Genomic DNA, 25,752 nt, shown 5'->3' on the forward strand with positions numbered 1-25,752 from the left:
AGCAATCATTATTTCTGCTAGCATGTTTTCAAGGTGTTTTGATACTGTACCTCCTTCCATTCCCTAATAGAGTGAAATGTTTTCAGCTATGTGAAGTGGCTTTTAAATTATTTTTTCACTTATCAACAGGCATCCTCATAACTTGACAATGAGTTTTCTACCATTGATACAATGTGACTACAATTATCTCTACCTGCTATACATTTCTAGTTTTAAACATGATATAGGAGGCCTAGCTGTCATTTCATTTATATCAAGTTCCACTTCCCTTAATGCCTTTTACATTACCAGAACAGTGTTAAATGGCTGCTGCATGAATGGAAAGTAGCTCTCTAGTATGCTTATAGGTAGCTGGTTTTCCTCATTTGCTATGGATTTCAACATACAAGGTAGAAAGAGATGACCTAACCCAAACCTTCTGTATACACTCAACTATCCCTCTCAAGTCTGTTGTATTATTCCATATAATTATGTCCCAGATTTGTATCTTAAAAATAAATATATAAATAAATATATAAATCTATCTGACTGTTTCTGCTGTAACTTTCACAGCTTTATTAAAAGTTATTCGCAAGGGATTGTTCCACTATGTACTTAAGTGCTGGAACTATTTGCCCGTCACCAAGTATGAACTTTTAAACTAATTTTAGAAAGTGCAAAAGGAATATAATACTTCCAGTGATTAATCTGGATTTTTGTCAGCTTCTTGCAAATTTTGGATTCTAAGTGCTGCTCTGCTATGTCTTGGAAGGCTTTCTTTCTCAGTTCCTTTCTCCAAATTACTTCCAGATGGGCATGTTCTACTTCTCAAACAAAACAACAGTAAATACTCTCTACATAAGCTTTATTATCATTGTGCTTTCTTACCCCAAAATTTTCTTTGCTTTTGAATTAAATTTTCTGGAATCGTCTCAGTGCCAGTGTCTTTATGCCTGCATGGTAAAAGATAGTGTTAAAACTGACTGAATATAGAGTATATGGAAAGAACTAAATAAAGAAATATAACTTCAGCTGTGGTTCCAGCACAACCCTTGAGCCAGAAGCAACATTCACACAGAGACTTACAGAAATGGTTGAAGTGAGGATGTTTTTCCACTGCCCTCCACAAACACCACCAGTGAGGTCTATGCTTTAAACCACATATACTGCACAGCTTTCCCCACCCACCATGTAGCATGTTGCATTGAGTACTGCAAAAACACATGATGTCTCTCCAAGGAGTAACAGCAGGAAGAATAATCATATTAATCCAGTTGAGACTTTTTTTTACTGAAGCTTATGCACTATGGAAAACTACGCACCAAGAAGAGGATGATTAGCAAGTTGAGAGCTTGTGGTTGCTCCTAGCACAGCAGGATTTTTTGCTGTATAAAAATAGTCAGGGATGCAGTTTCTTTCCCATTTCTCCCCACATGATGTTTACCTTCTATGCATAAAACACGTTGCTGGGAATGTACTGCTGTGGTACCACAAAGGGCCTTGGCACTGTTGTTGTCATGATCAACCTCCAGCTCTCCGTCTTGTCTCCACTGCAGAAATGTATGGGAGGAGATGCTTGTAGCTGAACACGTGTGAGCTTAAATCACACGGAGTTGCCTGCACTTTGCAGCCCTAACTACTTGCTCCCAGGGGACTGACTGCCTAATGGATGTATTTACAAAAGCTTAGAGAGGTTTTTCAATAGCAATCCAAAACATTTTGTTATATGAAAGGTGCAAACCAGCTTTATTGGTTCTGCTCCAGTAGCCTTTATTTCTGTTGAAATTCATTTTACTTTGAGAGCCACTTAATTGAAACTGAGAAGTTATGTGTTTTTCTGCTGGATCGAAGGCATCAGAATCTGACGAGCAGCTAAATAAAATATGTTTCAGTAAGTTCAATCCACTTTTTTTTGTTATTGTTCTCTGCAAATGACCTGTGGGCACAAATCCATTTTAAGATCACGCTTGCTTTCCTTAAGTCCATCACTGACTGGTTTTCCCTGAAAATCTGTCTGAACTGTGTGAAAGTGTGCTTCTGTTCCCTGAAAGAAAATAAACACTCTGAAAACAAATAGTCCCAAGGTCAAGTTGCAGACTTCATTTAAGTTATTTTTTGCCAGTTATCTGTTTTTAAATTATTCCATATTGTCAGATCTGATAAAATTCCATAACTTGAGCAATTTGCTAATTTTAGATGAGCAGATATTGTTGCACCTGCCATGGAGAAAATACAGCTAAATCCCTCAAAGTCTGTAAAATTTAGTGACATATACTTCAAGGGTTTACATGACCGGAATCAATGAAATACACTTGCAGTGAGTGACAGTCATTTTCTGAAGTGTCTTTTTAGTGGCATTAAGCTAATTGCAATTGCCAGGGAGCTTGGGAAAGACCTTAAGTTTTGGAGGGAAAAAAAATGCAATTCAGATAGCTGTTGTTTAAGCACAAGCTATTATAGCTTGCTAAACAAGCTTCTATTAATATAGAAGGTGATTAGGCAGTGAAAATGGAGTCTCAGATCTCCCTGAAAGGTTTGGCTCTCACGTAAGGTCTCGAAGAATTACAGTTTCTGTGGAAAGGTATTACAAATGCTTGAACATTTTTTTTCCATCTGAAAAAAAAAAAAAGGAAGAATATAAAATCTACAAAACACATAAATATCCACGTTTTGGTTTTATTTTCCAGTTTTTCCTTTCTATGCTCTCACACTTGGTTAAAAGGGCTTCTAGACTGAGGCTTGCTTGTGTAGCATGGCCTAGTGGAAGGTGTCTCTGCCCATGGCAGAGGGGTTGGAATTAGATGGTCTTTAAGGTTCCTTCCAACCCAAACCATTCTGTGCCGTTATTATTCTATGATCAGGTAAGAGGGCGAAACACTGTTCTTCCAGATCAGTATCATACTACATTCATTTCTGCATAGATGGTGATGCCTGTATAAACCACGATGTAGCAGACTGCACGATGATAATCCATAACAGGATATTGGAGAACAAAGCACTTGGGTTACAAAATGAGAGGCACGCAATTATTTTTTGACTGTCAGTACTTTGGTGTTGTTTTCCATGCATGTTCTTGTCCTTTTGCATTTTTACTAAATTAATGGAGGATGACCTGAATATCATTAACAGTATGGGTTCTTACTGCTGTCCGGGCAGCTATATTGAGAAATAACAAAACATTACTGTTGGGGAACAAAAGAGCAAGTTCTGCAATGACTTTATTAACATTAAGGGGTGTTCCCAATTACATGAATTTCTGAGTCTATCCTGTTTCAGAGCACATAGACCATACCCCCAAAGTGCTATGTTTAAATCCAAAGTGACAACAGAATTTCAGCCTGTTTTTTATACTTAACAGGATGGCTGAGACAACCGGGCATTTCATCAGTTACCATAATGATTCACATGTGTTAGTCACCACACATATCAAGCATGTCCCAGTTCAGCCAGGTGACTGGGACTATTCATGTGCTAAAAGTTAAGCAGGTACTCAGGCTCTTGCTGGATTAGGTCTTGCATTGGGTAGTCTGAGTGAAACAGCATGCTTGGAGTGGTTCCATATGCACTCGATTGCTAGCATGGACATGAAGAGCAACTGTTCTCCTGCCCACCATGCTCACCCTTCTAGATGAGCCACCTACCCAAGGCTGGAGTAGGGCTGATCTTGAGTCATAAGGACTGATGTCTGTGGTGGCCACCACTGCAAGCCCAGAAATGTCCAGATGCAAATGGTCTTGATGTGGTAAATAGTGTGATCCTGCTCCTAGACATATGGCAGGGAAAGTATTGGGCTTAGATACCTTTTACTTGTCTGGGTCATTAGCCATAATTTCAGAGAATGTTTAATCGAAAGGGACTATCTAATCACAAATGATTTCACAACCAGTAATCTTGTCCTGTGTTAGTAACTCCAAAGTGCTGGTCTTGTTTGAAAGCTTAAAATGTGATATTGACTATAGATATTTAGAATTCCTTGTTGCTGTTATGATTTTAATCACATTATTTTTATGTATATATATCACATTATTTATATATTTATGTGATTCTGTTGAAGTCGGTGCCATCAAGGAGGGAAAACTTACATATCTTTCCCCCTCATGCTTTCTATTTCTGTTCAAATTATCCATGGTCAATTCTTTATTTAACACTTTTTTTTTTTTCAGATGCATTAAACCACACTTGAAATCATTTGCACTTGGTATCTATACCCTGGCAGTAAGAGTACTTGGTAAGTCCAGTCATACTTATATGTGTTTTAATGTCACTAGTCACTTATCTTAGAATTAAACTGATTGTTGGAAATAACAGCTTCTAACTGACAAGTTAATATTATATGATTTAAAAAAATAAATAATAGGAAAAGGATTGGAAGGGGGGTGGGAGGAGGCAACTTTGCATTTGTACAACTACAGGACTTCTCCTATGAGGAGAGGCTGACAGGTGGGACTGTTCAGCCTGGAGAAGAGTATGCTTGGGGGATCTTATCAATGTATATAAATACCTGAAAGAAGGGTGCAAACAAGACGGAGGAAGACTATTTTTGCTGGTGGCCAGTGCCAGGACAACAGGCAATGGGCACAAATTGGAACTCAGGAGGTTCTCTTTAAACACCAGGCAACCCTTCTATGCTATGTGGGTGCCGGAGCACAGGCACAGGCTGCCCAGAGAGGCTGTGGGGTCTCTCTCCTTGGAGATCTTCAAAAGCCACCTGGACATGGTCTGGGGCAGCCTGCTCTGGGTGGCCCTGCTTGAGCAGGGGTTGGGCCAGATGGCCTCCACAAGCCTCTTCCAACCTTAACCATTCTGTGATTCTGTGATTTTGTAATTTCTATAATTGTCTTAGTAATAGTAAAAATAAACCCTGCTACACCCATAGAAGTAGCAAGTGATCTTTTGTGCCAAGAAGATAAGAGGAAAATTACTTCTTGTCTGTCCTTATTCAACATTAAGCACAACAGAACAAATATGGCTCAGAATCTGTGATCATTTTTCAGGCATATTTTCATTAGTTTCTGAGGGAATTAATCTAAGTACAAGTGTACCTGAGATTGCAGTTCACTGCAGCCTTGTGGTAAAGCTGTCTACAGATTTTCTCTAACGTCAAGGGTACAGTGAGATGCCAATAAACTGGAAACTTGAAAATCTTTTAGGTCTTATTAGAAAAGATAATAACTAGCAAGAAGCAAGTTGCTTATGTAAATGGAGCGGACTTAGATGCGCTGGTTGAGCCAGATGAAGTGAAATCAAAACAAGCTATTGGTTCCTTTTTCACAACATCTTTGCAGACCAACTTCTTCCCTCTAGGCTTATTTTCTTCTCCAGCAGCCATCATTGGATCCCCGGGTTGTCTTCTTCAGCTACCAAAGAAAGGATTTTCCATTTCATCACCCACAAGCATGGCTATAGGTTTGCTCCTGTAGGCAGTAGGTTTGCCTCAGTAGGATTTCAAGATACTTGCAGAATACCTGTAGCCCCGTTGTAGGCTCCCAGCCCCACTGTCTTTCTCCCTTCTTCACCCACCCCTGCTGAGACACAGGATGACCCCCAAACTGAACAGCCTCCATTGCTCTAAAGAAAGGAGAAATATCTCGTTATAGAGGGGTTCTAGAGGATAAGGCAAACAAACCATGGCATTCACTCTCCTGTTGACTTCAACAGGCTTTTTGATGATCAGTTGCATTTTAGGCCCCATCCTGATTTCTCACAGGGAGTAAAGGAGTATGCTTATCTGGGCAAAGCAAGGCATGACTTCTTAAACTAGAAAAGACTGTCAAAGGATCATTGCTATTTGAATGTATAATTTAGTATTCTACGTTAACATGCATCTAGATCAGAACTAGTCACTCTAGAAAGTAATCTTCTTGCCTCTGTTCTTTCATTAAATACACACAGCTGGAATTCCAGCCCCAGTGTATTTTGGAGTGGCAATAGATACCACTTGCCTGAAATGGGGAAGCAAGCAATGTGGGGGAAGAGGAGCATGTAGACTCTATCACTCCAGCACGCTCAGGTAACAGCTGTTCTCCATTCATTCTTTAACTTGCTTTCTATATACTACATATACTACTTCTATATACTACATTCTATACTATATTATTTTATATTATTCTACTAAAATAATACTATATTATTTTATTATTATTCTATATTATATTATATTATTTTACTATATTATACATTCATATACTACATTTCTATATACTACATATACTACTTCTATAGTGAGCACTGGTAGGATAATTTCTGTCAGAAAATTTGGGTTAAAATTTGATCTTGAATGAAAGAGACTGACCAGCAAAATTAATAATGCTCAGTTTTTAGCATTTTTTTTTGGTTTAGTCTTTTTTTGGTCCATGCTATTTCAATACTAGCTGGAAGTCACTTAATTTTTAGCCAAAATAATTCAGTTAAAGCCTTAAGTTTCTACTACCCCAACACCCTACCCCACCCCAATTTTCTCTCTGTTAAGTGTGTGTGGGGGGGGGCTGTTAAACCTCATCACTGGTCCACACTGGAGCTGGACCACAAAAAGGAAGAGAAGGGTGCTTCGGACCATGCCTGGCCTATCAAAAGGCTTATAAAGCACTTCTGTCTTTATTGATTTATTGCTAGAGGAGAGTAATTGACTGAACTGCAATCCTGACAGGCATTGCTGCAATGATAAAAGGACAAAGAGAGGACAGAGAGGACAGGGTTGCAGCTGAGTTCCCCACTCTGAGGTGGGGGGAATATGAGGGGAGAGAACATCTTGTTTTGAAAACTTGAAGAAAAGAACAAAAACTCATTTGTGACTCATTACTAATAAAGCATAATAATACTATTATTGTTGATATTGCAACTGTCATTAATTCCTGAAAATAAAAAATAATACCAAATGTTTTTTGGTATCTCTGATACTGTTTATGAGAAAACCAAAAAAATTAATTGCCCTGGAATTATTAGCATTATTCTCACTGAAGCACATTGGGAAGAAAGAACTTAGCCAATGCCTGAGAGTCTTTCTTGTCCACAGTTCACACAGTATCTGACCTGGGTGAGCTGTCATATTTTCATCTCCAGGGTCATCACCTTACTACCTTTCTTGAACATGTTCTTCACCCAGACTTACTGCGTGGAACTATAATCGTGCCCTTGCTGCATTCGACTTGTACAGTGCCTTTGAGATAAGCTTTGACTGGTCATTTCTCTCTCAGATACATGTACCTGGGGCTGACTTTGGTGTTGGGCACCATGTCCATTTTCTTCAGCATTGCTGTCCTTTGGGTTCTCCGGACGAGGTCTGCTCCGCAAGATGAAACCCTCTCAGCCAATGGGGAGAGAGGCACCTGTGTGACAAACAGCAAGAAAGATAATTTCTTCAACAGTGACCATTTAATTCAGACAACTTACTGGCCAGAAAAGGAGACTAGGCTTTAGGAGGACTGAGATCTCCACCATGACTTTATCCAGTGAGTGGTGTTCAAGGCAAAAATTCATCATCAGTGAAGCAACTAGTAGTATCCACCCTGAAAATATTCGCCATCCTGTAACTTTCTTTGTAAATACCAAAAAGCAAAGGATACAGGCATTTTAGCACATGTCCATTTAGCACATGTCACTGCTCACCATTTGTCCTGAGGAGCCGGTGGCACTCAAGTGAGGGGATCTGTTATGGCTGGGGAGGTGCAGCTTGCTGCAGAAGCAGGTTTTGTGGCTGCCCCTCAGCTCCATCCCTCCTTGCCAAGCTGCAACAACAGCTCTGCTGCCCCTTGTCTGCCTTCTGTGTGTGAGGAGTAGTGGGTAGGCTGCAGTATAAGTCTTTCAAGCATGCTACCAGTCCAACTTGGCAGCCTGGAAGGTGCAGGGATATTCTGCACCAATTCTTGTACGTAGTTCACCTTTGCAAGCAGTGCAGCGTGAGACAGGAGGAAGGTGGTTTGCTGGAAGGACAATTCAGCTGCAAGTTCTGGGCAACACGCACATTCAACCTGTAACACTTAGGCCATCAAATGCTGTCATTAGGGACTTTTTTCAAGTATACTCTGCTGTAGCACAACAATAACAGCAATAAAAGTTGTCATTACAGAATACAGAATATTGTCCAAAGGAGACTGGAAGAAAAAAACAGAGCTTTTTTAGGTTTCCAGCAGTTTCTTGCTACTTTCTAGTACTCGGTGTACTGAATAATTCCATGCATTTTCTGCAATGTAATAACACCTTGTTATGAGCTACGTATGATTTATTTTTTAAAAAAGTTACAACAAGACAGCTTGGGAACAATAAAATGAATTTAAAGACCAAGTGATTTGGAGCTTTTCCTTTCAGTTTATTATATTTGTTATCTGAAACTAAGATATGTATCATAGTATCCCTTTATACATCATTTTTGCAATTTGACAATATTTGGTATTAAATAAATTTGAGATGGGGAGTACAATGGAGGACTGTTTAGCATGGAACAAAATCTCAAGAATGCGTGCACTGAAAAAGATAGTGACAGCACCATTAGAGATTGCATCCTTTAAAGCAATTAATATTTTAGTGTGTGTAATGAAAGGTAGGCCTCACCCTTCATAATAATATTGGCAAAACAATCTTGTATTGCATCACTTGCATCTCAGCAGTGACTGTAGGTACACTGCTGCCTAGCTGAGCTTGCACATCACAGGCAGATGCTGAATACCTTCTGTGGGATGCATGTCAAGGGGCAGATGGATAAGAAGAGAATTTACTGAGCTTTACTGATGATAAATACTTACAGTGTGCCATTAGGGAACTACCTAATCTTTGCAATAGGAATACCAAGAAGATGGGTGTTGTTTAAGTACCTGTCTTGGCAGAAGGTAAGGATTTAGACCCATCACTTCAGAAAATACTGTTGACAGAAGAAGAACTGATGCTGCCCACTGTTTGTCATGTGCATGATTGTTTAGAAAGTGGTCTTGAATACAGGAGAGCCAGTACAGGGGCTGCCAGGTGTCCTGCCAGGTGAGTGTTGGAAGCTGCAGGCAATGGGGCACTGAGGAGCTGTGTCTGGTCATCTGATTTTTATAGCTGGATATTGAACTAAAGAAACAAAATAAAAATAATGAGGAAGATTTTTGAGTATAGGACTAACTGAAGCATTCTGGCTACAGTGAATCACGAAGATTGGCAGCCTAGTCTCAGGTCTCATTCATACCATATTGTCATAAAAACAGTGAAAAATACCAAAATGCACCAGCATCCAGGAATAAGAGAGATGCTTGATATCAACAGGTCTCAAGGTAAATAAAACTTAATCTTGGTTTATTCCCAGTCTCAGGCAGTGCAAACTTTGGCAGATATCAGAAACTTACATAATTTCATGCCAAATAGAAATGAGTAAATTTCCAGAGATGTAAAGAAGGGTCCCTATTTGAAGGGACTCACAAGGAGAAAGGGAAGGGAAGGGAAGGGAAGGGAAGGGAAGGGAAGGGAAGGGAAGGGAAGGGAAGGGAAGGGAAGGGAAGGGAAGGGAAGGGAAGGGAAGGGAAGGGAAGGGAAGGGAAGGGAAGGGAAGGGAAGGGAAGGGAAGGGAAGGGAAGGGAAGGGAAGGGAAGGGAAGGGAAGGGAAGGGAAGGGAAGGGAAGGGAAGGGAAGGGAAGGGAAGGGAAGGGAAGGGAAGGGAAGGGAAGGGAAGGGAAGGGAAGGGAAGGGAAAAAAGAAAACTTTGTGTTACAACCTAAGCTTATGTACGTAAGCCTGTACTTAGCAGATGATTCTTCTAAAACATGGATTTTACTTCCATGACTCATTTTCTTTACACGTAAGAAGAAGAGGAATACAATAAAAGAATTTGCTTCAGCAAGTCTTATCTTTCTCATGGTTTAAATAGCAGCCCTTTTTTCCTCTCACCTTTCAGCAAAGATCATTTTGTAAGTTACTAAGCAGATATACTCAATTTTCACTTTGAAATATTTCCAAATATGCTGCTTTATTTTAGTACTTCAGTTATTAAAGTCGATGCATGGATGGATGTCTGACCAGAGATACTTGTTCTGGATTGGTTATAATAGATGAACACATGGTCTCAGCACCAAGGAACTTGGATCTTTTGGGTTCTTCCTGCCAGAATTCCTCATCTTAAACTAAATCTACAACTGATAATGTATCACAAAGGTCACCAAATTTACAGTTATTATTATTTATTTGTATTAGAAATATTAAAGCATAACTGAGAGACTGCAAAGAAGCAAATGCTTTTCATTTTCAAAGGTAATACTGCTAAAAGAATTTGCTGAGGAGATTTCCCAGTCACCGATGTCAACTTGTGAGGCGAGAGTGGGACTCACCACCTTGTTCAGAAGCACCCACGAGATGTATGCCATGTAAAAACAGTAGTCATACATCTTCATCATCATAACAAAGATCCTAAACGGCACGCAAGGCTACCAACCCATGTCACTGGATTGGATGTACAACCAGGCCTTGGGCATATGAGTCAGTGAACATTTTCTCTTCTATGCATCTCAGATGATATAAAATATCCTATTTTTAGGCTCATCATTTCTAGTCATGTCAGGAGGGAAAAATCAAAGAATTCTAACCAATGAAGTGGGAATAAAGATGGATTCAATAGACTGTGGAAATAATGTATTTGAACCATTGCTCATGCCCTCCCAGCATTTGAAAGGAAAAAAGTATCAGTATAGGATTAAGTACCTTCATGTCACAGAAAGAAAAGCAGCTACCCCATACTTGTAACACTGTCATGTTGCTATACATGATCTTGGAATTTGAGGGAATTTCCAGAAGACAGGGAGTAAATGTTGGAAAATTATCAAACTAAATAGGCTGAATAATGAGAGGTTGCCTCCTTGATGTGCTCAAAATAGTGAGTAAGATTGATGTATGAAACAACTTTTGTAATATTTTTAAATGGCAACACGATTATTACCATCTGAGAGAAAACATTGACGTTATCACTTCGGCTTGCTTGACTGTTGATGGCACAATGCAGTTTAACTGTTTGAGGCACACAACTTAATTCTGCATAACATTAAAATTTTAAACATGTTATTCCTTTCTAGAAGCTATGAAGTACACAGTACATAGTAGCTAAGTCACAGAGGTATTTTAAAAGTATGTGCAAATACACAAACATTACTGAAAATCATAAGCAATAAGAAGGAAGTGAGCACAGTTTAATACAAGAAGAGCACAATAGGGTATTAAAAACAAACAAAATAAATGATCAGAGGTACTGATTCACCTCACAAATAGTAGAATTATGGGGATAAAAGTTTACATAGGTTTAAATAGTGTCTAGATGAAGAGAAAAAAATGTATTGAAGACTTTTTAAAGTATAGAGGCCACCTCAGGAAGTCCCAGGTCAAAAAGTAAAAAAATATAAAATCCCTGGGCAGTGAAAGAGCACACAAAGCATGAATATGTATGTGGATACAAGGATGACCAATAGAATAGAGATTAGGCCTGATTAGTGTGGAAAAAAGTAACAAAATGGAGAACATGGAGTGGCATGGAAAGTATTGCTAGGGTTCAGCAGCTCACAATCCCTTCCAATACAAGTACTAGGGAGTACCAAATCAAGATAGTAGAGAAGATGTTCAAAGCAAACAAAGGAGTTGGCTTTTCATACAGTATGTATAAGATGTGAGAAATCACCACGAAGAAACGTTGTATACATGGGTTCAAAGGTAAAAAGGGTAGTTATAGAAAAGAAAATGACATGATAATCGTTAAGTACCTGCCTTCCCCTCCCGGTTCTACTCAAGGCTTGCCTTGTATGTTGAAATGAATTGGTTGTTGGGAGAGTAGTAGAAGTCTCATAAGTACTGCTGACTCTCGCTTTCCCTAAGCATCTTCCCTTGGTTACTGCCTGTCATGGCAGGATGGCCCTGACCCACCTCCCCCAGGACCCACCTCTGCCTTACCCCATGGTCCCCAAAGCCCCATTTCATCTCACATCTGGGTGCCTGGTCCTAACTTGAGACATTTTGGAGGTTTGCCTGTGCTCAACGCTCTCCCTTGCTCTTCCTCAGTTATTGTCTGGGCCTCCAGGGTTTTCCTAGGGCCTGACTACTAACCTTGCCTTTAGCTGATAGTCACTGGACTGAGGCTGGGACCAGTGACTGTTGCTGCCACAGTTCTGCTCACCCTGATCAGGTGCTGGGGGTACAGCCTGTGCTGGGGTCACTCTCAGTTTCCAGCTTTCCCCCTGCTCATGCAGCAGCCCCGATCAACAAGAGCCTTGGGGCTAGAGGAAATGTAGCTCTGACTTAGGCTGATCTTCTCTGCTGGTACTCTGGAGCATTGCTAACCAAGTGTTGCGTCAAGAAATTCTTCATCCAGTGCTAAACCATTTCTTTAGAGCTGCCATTAAAAAAAAAAAAAAAATATGTAATTTAAAGGTGGATCTTTTTAATGGTGATTAAGATAGCTCATTAAAATGACCTCTTAAGCAATATGTGGCTCATATCACCATGGGGTTTGTTAACCAATAGAGAAGAGCAAATGGAGCACATTCACACAGAGTGATGGTGACCAGGTCAGCAAACTTCCTCTCATGGCTGTTGAGCAATGTAAGTTTGAATGAAAGGTTGTTGTATACAGGTGGCAACACAGAAAAGAAGATGTTGAGAAATAGGGACTGGTTTAGAACAAAACCGTGAAATTGGTATGCAGTCAGGAAAAATCTGTCACAGAACAAGAGACTAATAGCCTGTTGAGAAAATACAGTTCATGTCCAAATTACTTTTACATATGTGAAGATTTCTGACTAGAAAGGGTTATTTAATTCTGCAGACAAAGGCATATTATGTGCCAGTGTGTAGAAATTAAACAGGACAAAACTGGATTAGAAATAAGATATGTTTGTTGTGTTTGTTTGTTTTTCACTAGAACATCTGTCTTTGGTACGTTATAGATTGTTCTGTTATGTGTAGTCTTTAAATCAATAACTGACCATTCTTGTGAAAGATCTGCTCTAGAGCTACAAGCTAGATGGACAGTTTAGTGAAGTTGTGTTGTATATTATGCCAGGTTTTCAATTTCTTGAGCTATAAAATTTTTTTAGTCCTTAATTCACAGGAAATATCCCAGACTATAAAGTGACGTGGTTTTTGCCCCAGGGATTTCACCTACAAATGCACATTTTTCATTGCTGTTATGCTGTGATGCAACACCCATATGGACTATCTCCTACAAAGGTCTATGTTCTCTTATCTCCAATGACTTGCGCAGCTTCAATTCTGTGTTTATAATAGCTACTAATTGAGACTGAATATAAAGAGAAGCTGTACAATCAACATGATAGATTGCCGATTGTATTTTAAATAGGAAAATAATAAATATTATTAAAACAGCACAACATGTTCTACTTTTCCTCAGATAGATGTATGATACAAATCAACAACAAAATTATCCATGACTACTTATGAAAGACAGAAGTTCCACTGAGCAGTAGAAGAGACAAGGCCCAGACAATAGCTAAAACAGAGACAGATTTTGGCAACACTAAATTAGCTTGGCAGCATGCTTTTCTTTCTTGGTAGCTCTACAGCAACAAGCTGAAACTAGATGAACTGGAACAGGAACACCAGAAACCTTTTCCTTTATTGTAAGGGTTTTCACATTCTCAGGACTCCTGCTGTAGCTTAATATTTGCTGAGCTGTACACTTTCCCTTTTACGCAGTTTGTTAACTAAGAGTTACATTATAAAATCCAATGATTTTCTTTATTTAGAGATTAGTGTCCCGAGAATAAAAAGGGCTCTAATCAAAGCTAACCACTGCAGTTGGCCTCTGCCTGGCTGACTGCTTCCTGCTACTGCACACTCACCCCTTACAAATGGGTTGGCAGCCACTTCTGCTGGGAGTCTGCTGCCACCCTCTGCCTGCAGGAGTCTGCAACCAGCTCCTGCTGTAAGGGTGATGTCTGCTGTGGCTTTTTGATTGTTTTTATTCTCAAGAGTAATCAGCAATTACTGATACCTTGGTGTTCTTATTAAGAGTATTTTACTATCATACTCCAATTATTTCCTGTAAGTGTAAGTTACAGTCATATGGAAGGGCTTGGATGAAGAAAAAAAAAAAAAAAAAGATGAGGTGTTTTCTTCAGGTCTGTGAGGCCATAGTCTTAGATCCAAATTCAGTACTTTACCATTTCCAATTCAGATACTTTCGGTCCACAAATCTAGGTTCAGGAAGTCAACTTTGAATGTGAGTGCTTCCACGGATGACTTGGACAACAGCAGTCTGAGTATGGAAAAATTCTTCTCAGCCATATGGAAAGGAAAATATAAAAGAAATATCATTTATTATGATTCTGAGCTATAAGCTTCATATAGTGTCCCTAATTACCTGTTTAGTGCAGGAATACTTCTTTTACCTGTATTTCAGTCCCAGTTCAGCCAGAATATAGTGATTATCTAGGAATGAGCAAAACTTGAGAAACATTATGTAGAGAAGGAGGCCTTCTTAGGACTTCAGTAATGTAATGGAGATGCATTTGCTGGATTAATGCTAACAGCACAATGCCATTTTATATATATATAGGCTCATGTCACATAATTATCTTTGCAAGTAAGTTACATGCACAAGTATGAGGGTGCAAACGAAGATGGGATATGCCACTATTTATTTATTTTTTTCAGGGCTTTGTTGAGTCAGACTGTGGCTGTAAGACTGCATTATCATGTACCCCATCCGTGATTCTTTGTCTCCTAAGCCATCGTGACAGCTACACCAAAAGCTGATTTCCAATAATCCTCCTTTCATTAGACTGAAACGATGTTTCCTAAATTGGCCAGGAGGTGGCACTTTTGAAGGATATCAAATCAGTCGTTTCGACCCGTTTTGCAATGAAACTGAATTGTTTCCCACATGGGTTATAAAAGGCCCTCATCTGAAATTGTTACTCTTTCACACATTTGAAGCCATTTAAATGTCTTTCTCTGCTTTTGATAAATCTCTGCTTTTGAGTGCAGTTAGCTATTAGCACAAGAGTTATCTGTTGTTACCTCTCTTGCTAAATTTTTGCTAAATTAAAGTTTAATGGCAAGATTTGTTTGGGGAGAACTTTTTATTAGCTTGTATGCTTACTTAAACTAATTAAATGCTATTGATTTACAGAATGTTTGTGTCAGATTAACTCTAGCACCTGTTGTATTATGTTGAAAACACACAGATTAGTTGTCCCAAAGTTTCTGCTGGGTGAGGAATCAATCCTGGAAGGAAATACCTGTCCATTGGTGCTGGAAACTCTCCCTGATGCTCCAAATGAGAACTTCCCATCTAACCACAAAATCTCCAGGACCCACTGCTTGGTTCTTGAAGGAAGAACTTCCATATTCTTGTTTTTTCATCCTGTCAGTCTCCTTTATGTGTCCTCTCCCTGCCACAAAGGTTTACTCAAGCCTTCAAGGTCCTGACAGCCTTTATTTAAGAATATTTTCATAGATTTCAGTGGGGTACCAGAAAATTAAGTACCATGGGATGTTTGTTGTTTGTTTGTATTGTTTTTCTTTCTTGTGTTTTGCTTGTTTTTGCTTTCTTGTGTTTCTTGTGTTCTGCTTTTGGGAGTGGTGGTGGGGTAGAGTTCAGAAAAGATGACCGTGATAGTTTGACTTCTTTCTTAATACAAGCCAAGGAACTTCTTTGTGTTAGCTCTTAATTCAAACCCAATAGCTAATCTGTTCTTGCTTGCTAGAAGTAATTGCCTGAGTTTTAAATACGGGGTGAATATTTTGAATATCTTTGGTTTTATGTAGTGTTTCCTGGTTTATATTTCTGTGAATTACACTAGCTATTTCACCACAGTATCACCACTGGAGCTTATGTTCTGCTGATATTCACCATGACTTCTGAAAACTTTTTCTGAGCCTGTGTTTCCCATGTCTCCTATCCTGTAAGCATGATCTACAATCACCAACACTCAAACCCTCTGCATTTAAGAAATTCACTTAATTATTCCTCCTTGCAAAACCAGAAAATCCTCAAAAATAGGGAGTCTGCCAACTTTGAAATGGATCTACAATATACTACCAAAACCAAAATGCATGGCATAAAAATAAATGTGACAAATCATGCTTTAATTCTAATCTTAAACTCCCTTGATGCTTTTCTAATTGTTCCTACATTACAATTTTGCAAGTATTCTTGGCATCTGCAATTTTTCAAACAACCATACTGTATATAACTGTGCGTTGGGCAAATTCTTAGTTTCCTTGGGAATGTGATGAGGCTTTTCTGGATAATTTCGGAAAGCTGAAATTCAGGCTTTATTCAATTGCAAAATGTCAAGAATACGCAATAAATCATGCTGTTGTGTATGAGTGCTTCTCCACTTTAGGGAATTGTGTCAATGTCACTCTACTGTGCAAGTTGTTTGTGGCAGAAAATACTATTTCATTTTGTGTTAGTACAATACCGAAGTACAGTTATGTCTTTGACCAGTACAGGGTCATGAAGAAACTATTTGTAATGTAAATATAGTACAATAGTAGGTCTCCACCTGCTGTTTTTTGTCTTACATTACAACGGAAATTAGAGTGAACCACTGAATTTTAAGGGGGGAAAATTATTTCAACCATAATTTCTGCTTCTTCATTTTAGGAAAGAAAGAACCATATCTAATACTCAAGCTGATAAATTTGTTATCCTCTGGTGACCTGACAGACATGCAACTGAGTTCCTGGGCATGTTCCAAGTAGCTCTGCAAATGCTGAGATGGAAAAACAACTATTTCAGCTTTTCATTGGAGAAGATAATACAAATTTTTGTCTCTGTTCTCTATTTAGGCTCCATGTCAGCAAAAAGTGAATACTTAGGTTTTTCTTTTGCAGGAATTTTAAGCTTTATGTAGGTACTTTCTAAATTTGTAGTTACAGCAGGAGAAGAATCTGCTGTGATTGTACTTAGATGATTATTAGAGCTCTTAAAGTGACTCCTGAAAAGGGACATTTGCCATAAGCTGGTCGCATCTGGCACAGATGGGCAATCCAGCTTTTAAAAATCACTATAGGTTTTCTTTTATTTTTTAAGAAGTATAAAATGAAAATGTTTAATTTAAAATAAAGTTTTCTCACTGGCAGGTGTATTTGCAGCTGAGTCTTGGATCACTTCTCTGACAGGTCAGTCGTGATCTGTACTTTCACACTGGCAGCTTTATTTCTCCCCTAGTAAGTCTGAAAGGCTTAGGCCTTTCAGAAAGAAAATAGGAGTGGCTGTCAGGGAAGCAAAAAGAAGCTGTAAGGGCTGCTGTTCAGGAGGAAAGAAGGATCTTGAGATATATCTAGTCTTCCTCTGAATCTTTGTCTTAAGACAAGGTGAACTGGCTCCTCCTAGGAAAATTCCTTTATTTTTTTCAATGAAGATGAGCCAAATAAAAGATTTGGTAGGAAGAGACTGATATTTAACTCTTGTGACTTTGCAAGCAAATACAATGATATTTTAACTTATTTTTTTGGAGTTATGGGATTATGTTTGACTCTCAGAAATCGTTAAAAAGAGAGTTTATGGAGCAATTTTTTTTTTTTCCTAAAAAATATTTTAACAAAGCTGAAATACTTTGGGGGCGGGGGGGGGGGGGGGGGGAATCTTCCAGTTTGGACAGACTTTAGTGGTCCTTTGGAAATGAGGAGCCATTGAAAGCAAACAGAATATTCTATTGTAATGTGTGGATGGAGAATATTTTGGTTCCACAGACAAAGGGAAAGATGCAGCCTGCCTTGCTCACTGAGCTCTTGACTTGTGTGTACACAGTGTGGAGATGAAGTTCAGTGAAATCACTGATTGCCACCATATGGGCAGGAGCGGCAATGTTCCCTTCACTTGTCGGGCTTGGAATTTACTGAGGAAAGATGGCGGTGACCTGGAGCCCTTTTTCTTTGGGAAAAGGCAGCAGGGATTTCCAGCTGCTCTCCCTTGGGTTTGTACAGCTTGTGGGTGCTGCTATGAAGACACTAATTGTACCTCACAGAGTTATTCTGGGAGACAAAATGGGGAAGAAGAACTGTGGGGCAATTTATGCTGTGGAACAGGCCAGCTTTCCGGGCTTGGTCTTGCTTTGTGGAAGAGCCGTGGTTACGGCTCCAATAGCCTGGAAACCCAAGAAAGGAAGGAAGCAGAGCCACAGAGAGTCACTTTTCCTGCCCCTTTCCACTCCGAGTTGGCAGCATTACATTCGCAGTACACGCAAGGCTGAAAACATCACCCACACAGAAATATCTCAGAGGAAGTGTGTGCTGTTGGGGAGATGTGACTAATTCACAGAGCCTATGCAAAGGGTGTTGAGCACACAGTGCAGTAACAGGTGATGGCTTCCAGCACGTCCATCACCTCACCCATTCGTCCCATCTGACGAGGACAAGGGAGAGGTGGAAAGAAGGTGCAAGGGGATGCCTTAAGGAGATAGAGGCTGCCAGGAGAACTAAGCAGTGGTTAGTTCCTGTGGCTCCGTGGGCTGCTCAGCTGAGGCAGCATGAAAGACAGACCACTACCTCAGTGTCTTGTTTCTTAGCTTGAGTTTTAGGGTCACTCTGTTGCAGTAGCTGCTGCTTGTTCTCCGTTGCCTCTGGATACATGAGGCAGGTCTTCCTCTCATACCTGCACCCCACCAGGTGCATATGTCTGTAACGAAAAGCAAGTGTTTCTCCAAGGTCAATGCTGTTGAACCTAAAGCAAGGCACAGACCTTGCCTATGCTCTCTGCTATACATGGAGTAAAATAATCCTGCTCTCAGAGCAACTACATCGGAAGGGACAGGTGAAACGCCAGATGACCCAAATAACCACATGCCCTCAGAGCACAAGGTAGCCAAAGCACTAAGCTACTGGAGGGCACCCACGGCTGCCTCTGGGGCCATGAAGCGAATGCCCCACCTTACCCTGAGGAAGTGGCGATTACCGAGGGCTGGCCGGGAAGGCAGCCCACTGACCGCCGCCTGGCTGGGTCCCCCCCGCCCCGCTCCCACTCCCGGCCTCCCCAACTCGGCGGCGCCCCGGGGGCAGAGCATGCCGGGGCCGGGCCGCAGGGGCCGGGGAGCCGCGCCGAGAACCTACCGCCAGCGGCTGGGTCGGGCCCGGCGTGTCCCTGGCATTTCGGGCTCCTGTGGGAGCTTGGGGTTGGCACATCGCAGCCCCGGGGCCAGCTGCCAGCCCCGAACCCCGGTGGGGGTGAAGGTAGGGGCCTGGGGCTAGCTGGCCGCAAGCAGGTTTGGGGTCCAGCTGCAGACTAGGCTTTGGCTGGGGGTGGGTAGTTCTGGAGGGAACGCGGGAGGGAACGGGGAAAGCTACCAGCAGAGGTGTTAAGGCTGCGTGAGGAGCAGGCCACAGCGCTGGGAGCCTTTGCTGCCCCTGGAGGGGCTTCTTTGTGTTACGGTTATACGGGGTTGCTTTTTTTTTTTTTTTAAAAAAAAAAAAACTTCTGGGTCATGATCGAGCTTTCCAGCTTGCAAGGCAGCATACTTCAGGTCTTTATAACCCCTTCTCCTCTCTATTTATAAAGTAAGGTTCAATAGCATATGCAGATTTGCTCCATTAGACGGCCTGTTGGTACTGTTAAAATGCAATACACCTGTGTTACCCCTTGCTCTGCTATATGTGTGAAGGAAGGTTTCATACTCCAGTTCTCCTCCCTTCTTCTAGATGGAACCAGCAGAAGAAACTACATTTTCTGATGTCCAGAAGCATGAAAAGAGTTTTTTTTGCAGGTTATACAGGTGAGATGTAACTTCTGCTAGTTAAAACGTGGAGGGAATCTTAGGGATCTGTCAAATAGTGTCTGGGACCCACTGCTACCTCTTCCTAGCAGTCCTCTCTGTTATAGCTTGCTGGGATGTGTATTGTGTCCTAGGCTGGTGCAAAGTGTTCAGGGGTAGGTATTCAGTGTTTCTGTTGTTGTATGTTTTTGTTTGTTTGTTTGTTTGCCTTTTTTTTTTCTAGTGGTTTTCTGGTGACTGTTTTAAAATAATATACTTAATTTGGAATGAAAGAACATCTCTTTCTAGAAGCTTCCTTAGTTAAGGAAGGTCTGAGGGAGTTGCCTGGCAGCATCTGAAATGCGTGCCAACCAGCATGGGCTCTGGATGGTAATGGAGTGTTGTTCAGGTTCTCGTTTCACTGCTAGAGACCCAAGGTCTCTGCATGGGCCTCTGCGAATTACCAGTTGTTTGGTTGTCAAGTGAGAAAATATCCGTACCTGCTCCTGCAAGAAGTAAGCTTCTTCATCCCTCTCAGAGTATAATGTCTACCTCAGGTGTAATGCCTTCCCTGACACATATGTTTTTTGTTTTTCTTTTACTGCTGATACTTAGATGTTGGCAATTGTGGCTGGGTAAACAGAGAGTGTTTTGCTCTTAAAGATCACGTTGCATAAGACCTTTAATTCTTTGTTTAATAGATGTAGGGCTGAAATTGCATTTCAGACTGCTACCTTGAGCATACCCTGATTTTTGTTAGAGGAAAAATAAAACTCACTGTGTCAAGCTAAAGTATATATAGTGTAAGTAACTGAATACTTTAATGCTAAATCAGAGTTGCTAAGGCCTTTCTAAATCCTCCATTTGTATTAATAGTAAACATCTTAAGATACTTATAAAAATGAAGTTCAGGTAACTGTGCATTAGGTGCTACTAATTAATAATTCTATTAATGCTGAACTGATGTAAATAGAAAACTTAGCAGAGTAAAATAGCCAAAGTTTACTGTGGGTTGTGTGTTCATTCATTATCATTTATGCAATACATAAATTGCTTTCTTTAGGAAATAAAAGGCCATGGCTGAATGTTTGCTGTGAATTTCCCTGCAATGAAGTTTATTTAGCTTGCCACGACAAGAAAAGTAGGTGTCATATTAGATCTAGATATAAAAAGAGTTAATTAATATTATTTTTTTTTACCAGTAAAGATGTAACTCCTTTGACTTCTGATGCAATAATATACAATATCCCTGTAATAATTACAACTGTTTTTGTGATTATTAGGAAAAATACTCTGACATGCTGGTTGAAGAAGCTTGAAAACTTTAAGCAAAGTGAGAAACAGCCTAAACCTTCTTTTTGATTCTGCCCAGTGAAGGAGACTTCATAATGAACCCTCCATGCCCAAACACATAGGTTTAAAACAGTTTTAATATTAATTTAGCAGGCTTGAAGTCTTCTGGGTTGTCTGCAGGAATGAATATCTAAAACTAGATTTCTGTGATGCCTGAGATGTTTCAGTATGTTCCTTTTCTTTCCTTCATTTCAGTAGTCTTCCTCCTCCATTTCCTGAGGAAGGAAGAATGGGAAAATGTAGAAGGGAAGGCAGAGAAAAGGCAGGATTTTACCCTTCTCTTCTTCCGTGTACTCCTTCCTGCTACTCCATTCTTTGTCTTCTTGATTCAGCCTTCATAATTTCCCTTTCACTTTGTGAAAAGGGAGTTTGATGAAAGTTGATGCTAGGCTTGAGAAACTCGCTTGTTTTACAAGGAAATGCTTACCTGTCTTAGGGAAGGAGAAGTAACAGATTGCTGTCTTGCTCCATCAGGGGACTGCATTTTGACTGAAAGTGAAGGAGAAAGTGACATCCTGGAAGACCCTGAGCAAGATGTACCGCTTCAGCTACCTGAAACCCACAGTCCAGGCTGGGTGACAGCCAGGCTGCAACAGCATCAGAGGGCAGCGTGCAATAAACCTGCTCGCCAAGCAAGAGACTCCAGGAAACTGACTCTCATTGCTAATAAGCAAATGCTCCACACAGATGAAAAGCCCTACAAGTGTACTGAATGTGGAAAAGGCTTCAAGGGGACCACTACTCTCCTGAACCATATGAGAGTCCACACAGGAGAAAAAACATTTGAATGTTTAGAATGTGGAAAGAGGTTTAACAGAAAAGCTGGCCTGGTAGTGCACAGGAGAATCCATACAGGAGAGAAGCCGTACAAGTGCGAGGAATGTGAGAAGAGCTTTGGCTGTAGTTCAAATCTTATTGCTCACCGCAAAATCCATGCAAAAAAGAAAGCCTTTTCTTGTGATACACACAGCCAAAGTGGAAGCACAGTGCTGTCTCAGCATCAGAGAGCCCATATGGATGAGAAGCCCTGTGGGTGTGCTGAGTGTGGAAATAGCATCTGTCCATATTCAGGCTTCATCAAACGTCAAGAAATTCATGTGACAGAGACCTCCATTGAAAACACAGCAGGTAACTGGATTAAGATCTACTGAGTTTTATTTCAAGCTGTACAAACTTGCATGGTCGGACACTGTGATCTCCATTCCTTCCAAAGTGATTGCCCTGCCTTGCTTTGGATAGGGGTATGGTGGATTTTTGGTTTTCTTTTTTTCTTTTTTTTTTTTCCTCCCCTTCCCTTCCTATATATGTCATTTAAAGAAGTGCCTTGCAAATGCTGAAGTTGAAATTTGTACTTTACTATGAGGGCTGCTTGGGACCTTAGACTGCAAAACTCTCGAGTCTACCTAACTCCTGATATGTAGTGTTGCTTGATGTCTAGCAGTAGGTCTTCAGAAGTGATTAACCAACAAAACACTAAGCTTAGGGAACTGGAAGGGATTTAGGCTTTGTTAATCAGTGCCTGTATGATGCCTTAACGGCCACATTCCTCCAGCTTTGCTTCTTTACCCTGTGTGCTTCCACTCCTCTGTCCCCCCAAAAAGGAGAAAAGGGTGCATGGGGGAAGCGAAAATAAAGTTTTATAGCTTACTGGAGTGCAGATGAGAGATACAGTTGTGAACGTACTTTGAATGTGTTAAAACCCATGTCTGTAATATTTCAGGGGGCTATGTCTGCTTAGTTTCAGTTCTGGTTTGGTTTAGTCTGGGTCATCAGGTGACTTGAGTGAAGTTTTAGTTTTAACATATGGGTTAGAGGAAGTGTTGTTACTAAACTGCCTTTTCCTTGCATGAAAGCATATTTAAAATACTGATCTAGCAATTGATGGTAAAGTAGGCTGTTGATTCAGACTGTCTTCCTTTTAGGTGCATACTGTTCTGAACTTACGTCTCAGCATCATAAAGAACAGCAAAGGAGCGGTACAGAGAAACTTGATATGGATCAACCAAATCTTATTTTTGAAGAGTGTGAGTGTAAAAAGGTGTCTAGATTGGCATGCATAATATTTTTACATAGCAGACATTAACATTCTCTTTTCTTTGTACAGTGAAGAAAATGAGGGAAAATATGGACATGCTTCTTCTGAATCAGCAAAGTCAGCTGCAGGTCCTGCAACAAATTCAGAAACAACTAAATATACTCCTGCCAGGCAATGATCTCATTAATTCAAATGTTTATAGTTTAGGACTGCTACTAGGACGGCAAGCTGCTGCAATGGCGTCTCTTTCTTTTCCCCTTCTTAATCCAAGCAGTCTCCTCCCTGAAAGTACCCACTGCTCATCTCAGTCATCTGCTCCTGAAATTCTCCCTTCCAGTTAGCACCCAACCTCTCAATTTCCTGCAGCTTCTACAACTTGATCAGCTTTGTGCTATGAATGTGTCAAATGTAAACAAATGCAAATACCGTTTTATACTGTTTTCTTATTCAACATTACAACATGGAAAACGTGTTTGAAAGTGTAGTACCTTTGCAGATGCTGACCCTACAATCAGATTTTGAAGGATGCATCAACTAATGGAAGGTGATCATTCATTCATCACAGGATGCGGAGGTGTTGGCCAGCAATGTGTTTGGTCAGGGCAACTCAAGAGATCTTTATCACCAAGGTGCAGTTAAATGGAACATCCACATAGAAGATACCGCATTAAATTTAAGCATGGGTTCCTAAATGATACATCTTTCATATGTACTTTGATCACTGGACCTCTCCTAATGAGCTGAAGCTGATGATAAAATATTCAGGGATGCTTTAAGAAACTCCTATTAAGTCTAATTTATATATGTGTGTTACTTATACACATCTGTAAAGGGTTAAATTCAACTGCAGCACTATTCCCAGCATAATTTACAAAAACTTCTTTCATTCAGGAAGGCTTTAAATTTAGGTGGCCTTAACTGATTCTCAGGCCAGCATTGCTACTAAAAATAGATTTATTATTTTCTTTAAAAACAAAACACCATTCAGGTTTACCTTGCTTCCCAAGATTTCATGAGAAAAAGTCAACAAGAGTTATAAAACACTTGTTCTTTTGTTCAAAGACAAGCTCATCTTTATATAAAAGTCTGTTTACTTTGTGATATCCTACTGGATTATTGCATGCTGTTGTCTTAGTTCATCGGGAGTAGGAGTAGGACTTGGGGAAGTAATTGCTGCTTGGAGAGGAACACTGTGAAGCTCAGGTGCACCATCTTGTGAAATCTGTGGGGAAAAAATATTGTCCCTACGGGACTCTGATATGAGGCATTTTAAGGTTAGTAAGAGCAGAGTTTTAAGAATGGTTGGTCCTTTCTACCTCCTTGTTCATATCTGTGACACGGTCTAGTAGCAGTGTCAGAGCTTTTGAGCTTCAAAAGTGCAGCAAAGTTAACTATAATATACCTTTGAAGAACCACATGTATAAAGAAACTTTGGGGCTTGCGCCTGTACCAGTATTTCTCTTGAATTTGTGTTGAATTTGTAAATTTTATTCACTTTTTAAGATGCCTTGTTAAAAGGATCCGTGTTAGTACTGAATAAAATATGATTTAGATTTTAAGAATGGGAAATGCTACTACTCTTAACAAGTCATCTTGTTGGTGATGTAAAGTGCAGTGAAGTCAGATTCTGGTGCAAAGATAAAACCCTGTGGGATCTGGTATGACACTTTGTGTGTGTGTAAAGGCAGACTTCAGAAATAACACACTAGTTCCTATTATTTAGGATTTTTTATTAGTCTTAATCAATAGAATCGATTTAAGCTAAATTGAGAGGCCTTGAAGGGCATTACTTCAAAGTGAAGGAGAAGTGTGCTGAAATGTTTGGGGTTTGTTTTCTATCAGTTAAGCATATCAGAGTCATGTGGCTCTGGACTTAAGAGTTACAATAAGAGTTGCTAAAAATCTATGGAAACTCTGGGACACTGTTCTTAATTTCTTGGATGTTTGATTTGCTTTTGTGTAGAAGCAGAATCTCCTCTTCAAAGCAATAGTTAAACTTTGTATTTTGGTGTTTTTAAGATGTTCAATATTAAAACGTTGCCTTTTTAAAGAAATTAATCTCTTGAGAGCTTTTTTCCCTCATAAAAGAGCAACAGTGCTTAGACTGTGATATCTGAACTGGAGATCAATTACTCTAATGTAAGGAGCCTTTCCTGGCTCCTGATTCTCCCTCTCTTCCCTTTTCCCTGCATCTAGGTATTTCCTAATATTTCTGTCCTTGGAAAGTTCTTCAGAAGAAAAGGTAACTAAGTCTGTCATTTCTACAACTTAGGCCTTAAATAAAAGATACCTTCTATCTGGTCTTAAGTAGCCTTTTTCTCTCTAAAGAGGGAGTTTGTGTATGATATTCTCTTAGCTACAAGGCTCAGGAGCAGTTTGTAGCAAACCTACATCCTTTTGTGTTGGTATTCTCTAATGTATGTTCGGTCCCATCTGAACTTGAGGAAATGGACCTGAAATATCTCTGAACTGTAAGTGTATTGGGGACTGGAGGAAGCATTAGAACAGAGGAGCACAAGAAACCCCGTCACTTCCTATTTTTAGGCCTTTCTCTCCCTCTCAGTAAATGAGGGTTGGAGCTGGAAATCTTTCTTCTATACTCGCGAGCACTTAAATGTTAAAATCTGCCTGTACCTAGGTAGGGTGAGACTTGGGGGCTTCTTGCTTATTTTGGAAGGTTTCTGGGATGTTGTATGTCTTCCGTGCAGTACTCTGATATAAAAG

The 25,752-nt window shown here is 40.1% G+C and overlaps 2 protein-coding genes and 1 long non-coding RNA gene across 16 annotated transcripts in view; 2 read left to right on the forward strand and 1 right to left on the reverse strand.

Moving 5' to 3' along the window:
* Positions 1-8,742, forward strand: part of LOC308190997 (solute carrier organic anion transporter family member 1C1-like) — a 30,280-nt gene extending 21,538 nt beyond the window's left edge. For 4 of the 10 annotated variants that reach the window (XM_080582882.1, XM_080582878.1, XM_080582881.1 and 1 more), the window contains 3 exons: positions 4,143-4,207; positions 5,872-5,989; positions 7,173-8,739. In XM_080582882.1, coding sequence (XP_080439008.1) covers positions 4,143-4,207; positions 5,872-5,989; positions 7,173-7,395 — 406 coding nt within the window. In that variant the 3' untranslated portion in view covers positions 7,396-8,739. Of the gene's footprint in view, positions 1-4,142; positions 4,208-5,871; positions 5,990-7,172 lie in introns of all 10 variants that reach the window. The other 6 variants (XM_080582880.1, XM_080582879.1, XM_080582875.1 and 3 more) reach the window with 3 other exon arrangements.
* LOC308191036 lies at positions 4-19,142 on the reverse strand. Its single transcript, XR_013947658.1, has 6 exons — positions 19,003-19,142; positions 18,442-18,571; positions 14,103-14,214; positions 12,028-12,313; positions 7,183-7,304; positions 4-1,529 (listed from the first exon to the last, which is right to left on the reverse strand). It is a non-coding gene; the product is annotated as an uncharacterized lncRNA (long non-coding RNA).
* LOC308191018 (uncharacterized protein) lies at positions 18,704-25,313 on the forward strand. Of its 5 annotated transcripts, none has more exons than XM_080582966.1 (6): positions 18,704-18,753; positions 19,588-19,661; positions 20,704-20,781; positions 21,468-22,121; positions 22,916-23,017; positions 23,098-25,313. In XM_080582966.1, exons 1-6 carry the CDS (start codon positions 18,719-18,721, stop codon positions 23,367-23,369), a joined length of 1,215 nt encoding a protein of 404 aa, XP_080439092.1. In that variant the 5' UTR covers positions 18,704-18,718; the 3' UTR covers positions 23,370-25,313. The 5 variants fall into 5 exon arrangements, with proteins under 5 accessions (XP_080439092.1, XP_080439093.1, XP_080439094.1 ...); XM_080582968.1 differs by lacking the exon at positions 18,704-18,753 and adding an exon at positions 18,906-19,122 and having other exon boundaries at positions 23,098-25,311; XM_080582969.1 differs by lacking the exon at positions 18,704-18,753 and adding an exon at positions 19,377-19,412 and having other exon boundaries at positions 23,098-25,312.
* The last annotated feature ends 439 nt before the right edge of the window (positions 25,314-25,752 follow it).

Source organism: Anser brachyrhynchus (assembly GCF_964034855.1).
Source record: "Anser brachyrhynchus genome assembly, chromosome: 1".
In the NCBI taxonomy this organism is placed as follows: domain Eukaryota; kingdom Metazoa; phylum Chordata; class Aves; order Anseriformes; family Anatidae; genus Anser; species Anser brachyrhynchus.

Coding starts and splice junctions, on each gene's coding strand:
- LOC308191018 (XM_080582966.1), top strand. CDS start 18,719: ATGACCCAAATAACCACATGCCCTCAGAGCACAAG. Junction 18,754..19,587: donor ACATGCCCTCAGAGCACAAG/GTAGCCAAAGCA, acceptor CCCTTCTTCTAG/ATGGAACCAGCAGAAGAAAC. Junction 20,782..21,467: donor AGCTTGCCACGACAAGAAAA/GTAGGTGTCATA, acceptor TTGCTCCATCAG/GGGACTGCATTTTGACTGAA.